Here is a 12585-nt window from a genome sequence, read left to right as displayed (position 1 = left end):
ACAATCGCCACATTTTCCATCTGATTCAAACTCTTCCAACTTCAAAATATTCAGCCTGTTCAGGAATTATGTGCTCTACTTCAACAATTCTAAAAAAAATTCCAGGATTTCAGTTCAACTTCAGCATTGGAGCATTCACACGCAATTCTTTCAGGAATTGCCTCATCTAGTTACTTTATGTTATTTTGTTTCTGTCTTTATACTACGCACTTGTGTTGCTTTCATATACACATTCAATGTTTACTTCAGGTACATGAAAGACAGTTTTCTTATCTACAATAATGTTTCTTCTACAAAGGAAATCATTTTGAATGTGTTGTTTGTTTTTTATTACAATTGGTTAAAATATTTCAGTATAAGTACTTTTTGAAAATTTTGAGCACATTTAAAAATACCGCGATAATTATTGATAACCGTGATAATGTTGTTCACAATAACCTTGATAAGAAAGTTTCATACCGTGACATCCCCAGTAAGATTTTAAACTTTGAGGAGATGTGCTCTTTTTTTACTCATACAATCACTCATCCGTTTCACCGTTACAAGCTCAGGAATTTACATGCACGTTGCGCTGCCCATAATCGTTTTTTTTCCGATTGTAATATTATTATGATCATGGGAAGGCAAAATCGAAATCGAGATTAAAATTGTATTAATTGTCCAGCCCTACTCTCTGGTGGGGAAGGAGCTTGAGCTGATGTTTGAGTTACGGCTAGACACAGTCAGACTCACCTTGGTGCACGACAAGTGTTCTGGAACCAATCCTCTCAAGAGGAGTCAGAGTCTTTTCCACTGTTGTGTTGCGAGGGGTAAGAAGGGATGGGCAGTGGTGGCAATACTTGTTGCCCCACAGCTTAGTGCCTCTATATTGGAGTTTAACCCAGTGGATAAGAGGGTCGTCTCCCTCTGCCTTATTGTGGAATTATGGATCCTGTTGTTTGCGCTTATGCACCAAACAGCAGTACATAGTACCCCCTCTAGACTTCTGAATGGTTTGCAGATTATCCATAACAAACATCATTTTCACGCATAGGGGAAAAAAGGTCGGGAAGCAGATCCTCTCCAAAGTAACCGGAGTCTTGATCTATAGTTTGGAAAGGATGGATCGCAAGATCAACAGGCGAATTCGCTATCATCAGTACTGTGGACTTTGCCTCAGTCCGAAGACAGAGCTGAGCTGAAAGGCAAAACTCTCGATTTACCTGTTAAGAACCTTCACCCATATTTACGAGCTTTGGGTAGTGACTGAACAGAAAGATTTCGAGTATAAGCAGATGAAACAAGTCTTTAGGGGGACTTGGCTCTCCATCAAAGAAAGGGTGAGAGGCTCTATCATCTGGGAGTGTAGCTGCTGGTCCTTCATATTGCAAAGAGCCGGATAATGTGGCTCTGGCATCTGTTTAGGATGCCTCATTTACGCCTACACGGAGAAGGCATCGGGAGGCTACGGGGAAAACCCAGAACACGTTGGAGAGTGTTTCTCTTAACTGGCCTGGGAATGCGTCAGGATCTCCCAGGAGCAGCTGGATGTATTATCTGCGGAGAGGGAATTATGTGTTTCTCTGCTTAGGCTGCTGTCATCTCAATCTGACCCTGGATAAGCAGAAGACGTGGGATGGATTGATTGATAGCCGGTACTCAGAGGCGTACGTACCAAGTAACCACACCAAATGCATTGAGTGAGGGTCCGATACTTAAACGAACAAATGGCCCTTTTCCACCAAAAGCTCATTAACTTTAAGCTCCTGGTACACATCGGATTTAGCATTAGCTTGTTAGCATTAGCATTCGGTTCACTCGGGTTAAGGCTAATAACTACATAAAAGGCATGTCACTGACTATTTTTACAGCAAGTAATAAAGTAAATAGTTCATATTTGATGTGATTTTACATTTAAACCACTCACATACTTTATTTCACATATATACAACAAAGTTTCAGAATAATAAGCAGATGAGGTCCCTGCATCGAGTCCGGCTGAATACTTTGTCAACTTCTCATAGCTTTGCGTATATTGAAATGAAGTTTGTAAAAAATAATCAACAACATTGAACTGTTTAAAGACTACGGCTGAGTAAAAACACTGCAAGACAGTTTCACTGGTTAGCGTTCTTCAGCACACAGATACCCCATAAAAGGTCTTGCAAATTTAAAGTTACTTTATTCTTTTGTCTGTTTTCAAATATGTTGTATTAGAAATACACAAGAAATGAAAAATAAACAAGTTGGCGTTTATACTCTGTCTGTAATAGTGGTTGGTGTTCGAAAAATAAATTTTAGGAACGCCCCCCAACTGTGTAAAACCAATCAGTGTTTGACAGCACAGCCTGCTTCCGATAAGGTTTCAGGAACCTTCTAAAAGTCCCACTGACAACTAAATCTAGGGGAAAGCAGTGTGCACATTGTTTAGTAGGGATTAAGATTGGGGCTACAAGAACTATTAATGCTTTACTTAAATCAACAAGGAAATGTCCTTTCCTAATAAATATATTTCTTCAGACCATTCAAATGTTTTCCTGTTGAACTTGTCTACTTTGTTACAGTTACCTAAACATTGTTTGTAAACATTATTAAACATTAATTTAAACATATTTTTTTAATTTGATAATGTTTCTGATTGAAAAATTACCTTTCAGCATTTTTCCTTTTTTGAAATGTAGTTTAAAAAAATAGTATAACGGTTTACACAAAAGCACAACATGACCTGGGGGGGGGGGGGGGTATGGTATGTTTTTTTTGTTTTTTTTGTCATAAAAATATACAATCATGTGTGCTTACGGACTGTATGTATCCCTGCAGACTGTATTGATCTATATTGATATATAATGTAGGAACCAGAAATATTAATAACAGAAAGAAACAACCCTTTTGTGCGAATGAGTGTGAATGAGTGTAAATGGGGGAGGGAGGTTTTTTGGGTTGGTGCACTAATTGTAAGTGTATCCCACGGACCGGTACCATGCCGCGGCCCGGTGGTTGGGGACCACTGATGTACAGTACATCCCAAAAGATGAATAGAATTTTAAATATTGACTTACCACACTAATTTATCAAAACATGGTAGAAGCTCCTCAGAATACTTTCAACAAGTATTTTATTGCATCTTTGAAGTTCTGTAATTTTTAACAGTACTTCCCTGCGAATGGTGTCCATATCCCAGTATTTATGCATATTTCATTTTTAATAATACTTAAATTTTCAGTCTGCCATATGTCATCAATATTATCTGAATAATCCATCTTTACTATAGAAATGTCAGGATTTATGATTAACTAAGGTAATATGACGTATTAGTGGTAAAAAGGCTTATGTTTTAACTGTTAATGGATTTCCCTATTAATGTAAACATATTAGTTGGTAGGTGACAGCTAATAACCTTGTCAACAATACTGAGAGAGAAAGGCAAGACGTCATACTTAAATTGGATGACAAATGGTTATACTGAAGCAATATGTTTCTTGCTTTATGTGTGGGGTCAATAGAAATAATAAAAAAAAGGCTTTCATTTGCTAGTCCCATATTCAGTATCCCCAGTGAATATGGTATTGGATACCCTTCATGCAAGGGTATTATTGGATTTCATAAGTACTACTTTTGATTTGCGCTAACATGGTGTGACATGCTTGGATATTGCTGGAGAATATTGGTTCAATTTCTCTTTTGGTATAGTAAGAGCTGTTGAACCCTGCCCAAAGTCACCGCAGCATAGCCTTTTGGAAAAGTCACCCGCTTGGGCTTTGTCCTTTTATATGATCTATAATATTAATAAGTTCCTTGAATATTTCACATATATGGATGAAATGTACTTGAATTTATATCACACCTCAAACAACCTAATACTTGAAATAATATTAGTAGTCTCTGAATGTGAGAGTTCCCATAGGTGTCCGTTATCGGCTCGGACAGAGGGAAAAGATGCTTCTAAAAGCAAGATTTTTTTTTGTTTGATGCATAAAACCTTGAGCTGAAACGAATGGATTTGGGACCTCTCAAACACCCGATACCTCCCCTACAGCTGACTCCCTACGCGCCTGTTTATTCATGCTGAGGTAAGCTGGAGGTATTCATTTGCTGTCAGCTAGTATTGGATTTAAGATTAGTTTTTATTTCAGCCTCCAAAACAACTCACCTCCATTCCTTCCACCTCCTCTAGCAAGCTGAGTTTTGGTTTGTTTGAGAGTTCCTCTGAAATGACTGCAATATTATCACCACCTCGCAGCAGGTAACTGATAAGAATGGAGGCGACCTATTTTCTTTAAAGACCCTTTCATAATGACCTCCATCTCTGTCCTGCAGCACTGTGTGGAGAACTTTGTGTCAGGATTTTGGATCAGTGCAATACCCTGATAGAGTAGTTTTTCATCATTTTGCTTTCTGTGCCTGGGGGTGCTCAGAGCTGGTGGCGCCGTAAGATTCTGGCTTCACGCCATCTCAGATCTTCAAATAGGTGACATCCGTCAACTCTTGTTACTTGTCCGATGTATTTCCAGTATGCACCGATGGCCCGTTAAAATCAACTACTCGGGTGCAGAAATTAAATCTTCCCTCAAAAACAAATATGCAGTCTTCTTAGTCTGTCGGTTTCAGACTGATCTGCCTGGTTCAGTAGGTAGACTCTGAATGTTTGACTACAGGTAGGCAAGCCAGGCTCACATCCCGTGAGAGCAACAAATGAGTTTCAGAGAGTTTGCATCAGTGTGAACCGAGCCTTCAGGCACAAAGCTCTAGAGCTCAATCCCTTCTTATTATTCTGACACTTATTCACCATTATGCTAAAGTTGGCATGGTGCTGCCAACATACAAGTCAGTTCAGTGCTGTCTTTGCTGCAATTTGAAGATGTGTCCTAATATCTACAGTATATTGGTGGTCAAAGAATTTATAGGTTAGTTTTTAGCAATAAACCTAATTTTTACCTAATAGCACTTTTTAGTCAAAAAATACTCTTGATTTAATAACACAATATTTTATGGATTAACTAATTTAGTTTGTTTTTCAGTTAATTCACAATAACCCTTAGAATCATTCATGTTTAGTTCTTGATTTTAAGATAAATCTTCAGAATTGTGATTTGTATCATTTATAAACTATTTTTGCTTGAGTTTGATGTTGATTGTTAAAGTTGGCAAATTACCGTATTTTCCGGTATATATATAGAGTGCACCGGGATATAAGACGTACCCACTACATTTTAAAAGAAAAAAATATTTCTCCATATATTAGCCGCACCAGACTATAAGCCGCAGATATATACATTGTCAAATGAGTTATATACGCGGGAATATTTTGTTATTGTTTATAAACATACCTTAATTGTTTCCAAACGGTGTCTGTAACATGGCAGTAAAATGGCTGATCAAACAAAACAGAAGTCATCGTCTTGGACCCACTCGCTGTGGAAGCTAACGTTACAATCAGTTAAACATTCAATAAGTCTACGGTGAAGTTTTGGTCAATTTACAAAACTGAAACAACACAAAAGGAATGCCATTGTAAGTTAATATTACTGACAAAGACACTCGTAAACGTGTTTGCATATTAGCTAACGCTAACGACGCCAGTTTCATTTTATTACGATAGCACATACAGTAATGCTTGAAAACACTACGGCAGACATCACACATGGGACGGTTTAGCAAGTACGAATTGTTTTAGATATACTGTAAACTTACAGACGCTGCTTGGAATGATGAATGAAGAATCCATACGAGGAGAATCGCAATGGAGTGTGGACGGCTAAAAGACAAAAGGGCAATGCAGCATAGCTGCACCTGCAGTGAGCGAATTCGTCAAACAAATGGGGGCATATTACAAACTGTAACACACCTATTCAATGTATTTGCTGTGTTTTAGTAAAGCTATATGCAATATGACCGTCAGCAAAGAAAAATCTGTAAATGAACCGCACCGTTTTGTAAGCCGCAGGGTTCAAAGCCGAGGAAGAAAATAGCGGCCTATAGTCCGGAATTTAATGGAAATGATATACAATCATTGTTGGCAATTATATTCATAGACACATCTCTCTTAATCTATCCTTTTTCTGCCTGACTTCAACCTACATGCGTCCTCTAACAAAGATCACAGCGAGCAGCCTTTTATCCCGTGTAACTTTCCGAGAGGCTTATCCTTGCGGAGGTGAACAATCAGCACACAAGGCCCCTTGTCAAACATCTCCACCCTCTCTGAGTTATTTTTGTGGATAAACCTTGTACTCCCAGTGCTCCAGAGACTTAAGGGATACTCGACTTTCGTACAAATAACATCTTACCTACAGTTCCGACACATTTCTGTGAAGTTATAGGAATGCAAATACATTCTCATAAGCCTCATGAATTCCCTTTACAATTACTCAAATGGTTTACTTTCTGCGATAGATGTACTGCAAGGTATCTTATATTCAGCAGTCTAATAAGTTAGAAGATCATTTTGCACTGGAAATCACACAACTTAGTTTTCATCCCCCAACTTGTTCTTCTTTTGTTGTTGTTTGATCCAAATCCCTTTAAGGTTATTACACTTGATGTTGTGACTTATACAGTGTAAGCTTTGTAGGCAAAGGTAAATAATTTTGAGCTATTTAATCATATTTAATTTGCTTAAATGTACCTTCATGCTCACACAACACATGTTTCAGGCTCTTCTGACATATTTGTTTTGTTCCTCTACACAGGAAACAGAGTTTTGCTGAGACCTGTGTTCACCAAACAACCTGGCAGTGTTGTGTTTCCCCTTCAGCATGGAGAGAATCGAAGAGAAGTTGTGTTTAGCTGTGAGGCCCAGGGACATCCCTCACCCTCCTACAGGTAAAGCCTGCAGGTTTCACTTAAAGGGGTCGTATTATATCTTTTTTTCTACATTTAAAACACTTATTGAGTACAACTGAATAAAAATGGCGGACTTGCGCAAAGCTCTTTGGGTAAAACTGTACCATATATGGAGATATCTGTTGACAAAACTAAGGTACAACAATATCACTAAAGTCTAAAAGTCAAAACGGCTCGTTTGGAGCATGTTTTAAAGAAGGGAAGATTGTTTCATTAATATCTCCGCCATGCCGCAATGGTTCGATTTCAAATTTTCTGGACTTAAGAGAATCCCAAATACACAAAAGCAAGTACCAAAAAGGTAAGAACATGGGGATGTGTTACTCCCTGAATGATTTAAGATACATCCTGATTACTAAAATGTTTGAAAATGTATTATTGTTACTCAAGCGCAGTGCTTCTCAATTATTTTTTGTTACGCCACCCACCCCTAAGTTTAAGACAACTCCACCCCCCCATCCACCCCACCCGTCCACACACACACACTCTCTGTGGCCACTATAAATAGTATAATGTGTCTATATAATTGTTATAAGTACACATCTACATCATAACATTGTATCTTTAACATTAAAGGAAATAATAAATGAACAACAAAGAATACCTTTATTAACAATGTGTTTTAAAGATTTAAAGTCTATCAATTTGCCAGAATTAATAAAAGGAAATCCTATTTAACTTATAAACATTTTTTGACTGACTTGAACCATTTAATACTGAAAAATGAGAATAAACATAAACAACAAAAATAAAAAATAATTAACCCAAATTTATCAGCAACATTAACTCAGTAACAGAATATATAAAACATTTAACCTACAAAACAAAAATGAATGAAACAGTTTGTGGTGATTTTTTTCATCAAAATGAGGAAGTCAGAATTAATGGCTGAATGAGTACACCCCCAACCCTGACTGACTAGAAGAAGATGATGCTGACGGCAGCTATTGTTGAATGTGTTCACTGATATATAATAAGCGATAAAATGTCCTTCAATGGCTGTGTCACACAATAAACATATCCATCATATACTATCAATGGCTATTCCTACAGAAATCATATTCACAGCTATCTTTTCTAAAATGTGAATACATTAAGTGGCATTTTTACAGCCCAATCATGAATGTTGCTTTCGTAACGCCATTCACCTAATTTACATAAAAGTTCCTTCTGTGCAAACATTAAATTCAATGAGCCACAGGAAACAAAGGTTCCAGGAAAAGTATTTACCAGGATCTAAAGTTCATGGCCATTTGAAGGGCTGTTTTTGTTCCTCTGCGCTTGTTCAGCAATGTTTTGGGTGTACATAATTATTATTATTACAGTTGAATAAGCCTTCCCCGGTAAGGTCTATTCAGGTGTACTGGAGAGGAGGCTACGCCGGATAGTCGAACCTCGGATTCAGGAGGAACAGTGTGGTTTTCGTCCTGGTCGTGGAACTGTGGACCAGCTCTATACTCTCGGCAGGGTCCTTGAGGGTGCATGGGAGTTTGCCCAACCAGTCTACATGTGCTTTGTGGACTTGGAGAAAGCATTCAACCGTGTACCCCGGGAAGTCCTGTGGGGAGTGCTCAGAGAGTATGGGGTAACGGACTGTCTTATTGTGGCGGTCCGCTCCCTGTATGATCAGTGTCAGAGCTTGGTCCGCATTGCCGGCAGTAAGTCGGACCCGTTTCCAGTGAGGGTTGGACTCCTTTGTCACCGATTCAGTTCATAACCTTTATGGACAGAATTTCTAGGCGCAGTCAGGGCGTTGAGGGTATCTGGTTTGGTGGCTGCAGGATTACGTCTCTGCTATTTGCAGATTATGTGGTCCTAATGGCTTCATCTGGCCAAGATCTGCAGCTCTCACTGGATCGGTTCACAGCCGAGTGTGAAGCGACTGGGATGAGAATCAGCACCACCAAGTCCGAGTCCATGGTTCTCGCACGGAAAAGGGTGGAGGGCCATCTCCGGGTTGGGGAGGAGATCTTGCCCCAAGTGGGGGAGTTCAAGTACCTCGGAGTCTTGTTCACGAGTGAGGGAAGAGTGGATCGTGAGATCGACAGGCGGATCGGTGCGGCGTCTTCAGTAATGCGGAAGCTGTATCGATCCGTTGTTGTGAAGAAGGAGCTGAGCCGGAAGGCAAAGCTCTCGATTTACCGGTCGATCTACGTTCCCATCCTCACCTATGGTCATGAGCTTTGGGTCATGACCGAAAGGACAAGATCACGGGTACAAGCGGCCAAAATGAGTTTCCTCCGCCGGGTGGCGGGGCTCTCCCTTAGAGATAGGGTGAGAAGCTCTGTCATCCGGGAGGAGCTCAAAGTAAAACCGCTGCTCCTCCACATCGAGAGGAGCCAGATGAGGTGGTTCGGGCATCTGGTCAGGATGCCACCCGAAAGCCTCCCTAGGGAGGTGTTTAGGGCACGTCCGACCGGTAGGAGGCCACGGGGAAGACTCAGGACACGTTGGGAAGACTATCTCTCCCGGCTGGCCTGGGAACGCCTCGGGATCCCCCAGGAGGAGCTGGACGAAGTGGCTGGGGAGAGGGAAGTCTGAGCTTCCCTGCTTAGGCTGCTGCCCCTGCGACCCGACCTCGGATAAGCGGAAGAAGATGGATGGATGGATGGACAATTGAATAAATGCCTGTAAAATAACTTAAGACAATCTTGCATCAGACCGTGCTTGTTAGTAGGACAGATACTAATGTTAAACGTCTCGAAATAAATAAATGATGTGTCAAAAATTGTGCAGCGCCAAACACTTTGTTAGTTTACTGTTGTTCATGTTCTTCAAGCTGTGTGGTTCTGACTGCCTCCACTTTTTTTGTTAGTAACAATTACTGTAATTCCCAGTACCTTTTTGGTAAAAATGATGACAAATGAGAACAAATGACAAACAAGAATGTGCTTTCAATTGCATCAAACCCACAATCCATCATTTGGGTCGTGGTTCTGCACATTGTAGGTTAACACAAATAGCCAAGCATTTAACGTCTGATAGGTTGAAACACCTCTCATAACAGCAGCTTATTCAGCGTGTAAAGTAGATTCAACCATTGAAGGGTGATGCTTGACGGATTTAAATCAAATTGAACGCAGAGAAACATATGCAGGTTAGTGGTTCGGTATTTTGCGTGGACTGTCCAGTTATTTTTTGTTTTTGTTAAAAACGATTATAAGTCTTTTTATGCCACAAGATGAAGCCCCGCCCATTGTCGCAATAAATGTATCATGTATTACCTTTAATTGCAACAAGTGCCACGTAACATCTGATACACCTCCTTTAAATTGCTCACAAACTGTGCCTCTTTTGTCATAGATAGCACTTCAGGGATATTCAGATGGCAATTATTGCTTAATAAGAACATACAACATATTAATGTCATCACTTTGACAGTTATGTCACTTTTATCGGCTTCGGGTACCTGGGTGGATCGGCAGCAGGGCACCATATGCCTCAAATATATGCAGGTCTATTTTAGGGGCACCAAGTACAAATTAATTGGTCTAAAGCTACCCAATGAAACTACTATATCGAGCCAAAGCCTGCCTCAAATTGTTACCAGCGGTTCCCGATTTGTCTCATGTGGCGGCACTCCATCTGCAAAACCAAATCACTAAATCAATCTAATCATCTAATCTGCTGTTGAGCACCGCTCTGCTGCATATGTCTCTTCATTCCCTCTCTTTTTTTTCAGTGCTGCCCACTTTGCTCTCTTTATTAAAACCAGTGCATTTGGAGAGAGTCAAATATAGAAGCTGTTGTATTTGAGAGGTAATCAACACTGAGTAGGCAACATACTGTGGCTTTTTATACAATGTATGAACATTTTTTGGGAGTATACTGTAAGTCTTACTCTCATACTTTCCTCATTTATTTCTCCTGCACTCACTGAGACATTGGGATTGGGTTTAGTGAATCTTAGTTGGGTGAGCTTCCCATTCAATAACATGGTCTTTTCAAAGATGAGAATGCACATGAAGAAATAGAGTCACCCGACTGGCAAATGGACTAAATAATGAGTCAGAGTCAAAGAAAACATAGCAGCACTTGGATTCACATTTTTTGTAAATAATTTTTACTTTTTATTGTTTTTATTTATTTATTTTTATCCACTTGTCTGGTTAATTAGTATTTCAAGTGGGCACACAACAGGTAATATTGCATACAATGTTGTATTCATGTTTTTAAAGGCCTCCTGAAATGCGATTTTCTTATTTAAACGGGGATAGCAGGTCCATTCTATGTGTCATACTTGATCATTTCGCGATATTGCCATATTTTTGCTGAAAGGATTTAGTAGAGAACATCGACGATAAAGTTCGCAACTTTTGGTCGCTGATAAAAAAGCCTTGCCTGAACCGGAAGTAGCAGACAAGTAGCGTGACGTCACAGGTTGTGGAGCTCCTCACATCTGCACATTATTTACAATCATGGCCACCAGCAGCGAGAGCGATTCGGACCGAGAAAGCGACAATTTCCTCATTAATTTGAGCGAGGATGAAAGATTTGTGGATGAGGAAAGTGAGAGTGAAGGACTAGAGGTCAGTGGGAGCGATTCAGATAGGGAAGATGCTGTGAGAGGCGGGTGGGACCTGATATTCAGCTGGGAATGACTAAAACAGTAAATAAACACAAGACATATATATGCTCTATTAGCCACAACACAACCAGGCTTATATTTAATATGCCACAAATTAATACCGCACAACAAACACCTCCCCCCTCCCGTCCATATAACCCACCAATACAACTCAAACACCTGCACAACACACTCAATCCCACAGCCCAAAGTACCGTTCACCTCCCCAAAGTTCATACAGCACATATATTTCCCCAAAGTTACGTACGTGACATGCACATAGCGGCACGCACGTACGGGCAAGCGATCAAATGTTTGGAAGCCGCAGCTGCATGCGTACTCACGGTACCGCGCCTGCGCATCCAACTCAAAGTCCTCCTGGTAAGAGTCTCTGTTGTCCCAGTTCTCCACAAGCCAATGGTAAAGCTTGACTGTCATCTTTCGGGAATGTAAACAATGAAACACCGGCTGTGTTTGTGTTGCTGCAGTCGGCCGCAATACACCGCTTCCCACCTACATCTTTCTTCTTTGCTGTCTCCATTGTTCATTGAACAAATTGCAAAAGATTCACCAACACAGATGTCCAGAATACTGTGGAATTTTGCAATGAAAACAGACGACTTAATAGTTGGCCACCATGCTGTCCCAAAATGTCCTCTATAATCCGTGACGTAACGCGCTGACGTCATCATACCGAGACGTTTTCAGCAGGATATTTTGCGCGAAATTTAAAATTGCACTTTAGTAAGCTAACCCGGCCGTATTGGCATGTGTTGCAATGTTAAGATTTCATCATTGATGTATAAACTATCAGACTGCGTGGTTGGTAGTAGTGGGTTTCAGTAGGCCTTTAAGGTATCAAATTTTTTTTTAGTTTTATTTTTTATTTTTTTTACTTTTTATATACATACATGCATTTTATTCTTAGTTGTGTAAATGTAAATGATTCCGTTCCACATGTTATCTTATAACTGCTATAATTGTTTCCTTGATTAAAAATAACAGTTAAAAAAAAAAGAACTATACTAACGAGCTGGTCTTTTGACCAATTCTTTGAACGGAGCGGCTCTTCAAAATCCGACTTTCCAAAAATCCCATTTCTAATTCCAAAGTCCCAACACCTGTGCATTTATAACCAATGTTATACTGCCACCCGTGGACACGTGATGCAATGATGTGGCTCCTACACAACCAGA

The 12585-nt window shown here is 39.9% G+C and overlaps 1 protein-coding gene across 3 annotated transcripts in view; it reads left to right on the top strand.

Moving 5' to 3' along the window:
- Positions 1-12585, top strand: part of cntn3a.1 (contactin 3a, tandem duplicate 1) — a 228057-nt gene that overhangs the window by 63507 nt on the left and 151965 nt on the right. For all 3 annotated transcript variants that reach the window (XR_009816915.1, XR_009816916.1, XM_061976479.1), the window contains exon 3: positions 6669-6801. Coding sequence is in view for 1 of the 3 variants with exons in the window: in XM_061976479.1 (XP_061832463.1) it covers positions 6669-6801 (133 nt within the window). In the remaining 2 variants the exon portion in view is untranslated. The remainder of the gene's footprint in view (positions 1-6668; positions 6802-12585) is intronic.

Source organism: Nerophis lumbriciformis, linkage group LG01 (genome assembly GCF_033978685.3).
Source record: "Nerophis lumbriciformis linkage group LG01, RoL_Nlum_v2.1, whole genome shotgun sequence".
In the NCBI taxonomy this organism is placed as follows: Eukaryota; Metazoa; Chordata; class Actinopteri; order Syngnathiformes; family Syngnathidae; genus Nerophis; species Nerophis lumbriciformis.
Note: the sequence above shows the minus strand (reverse complement) of the source record. Positions and strands in the feature narration are given on the sequence as shown.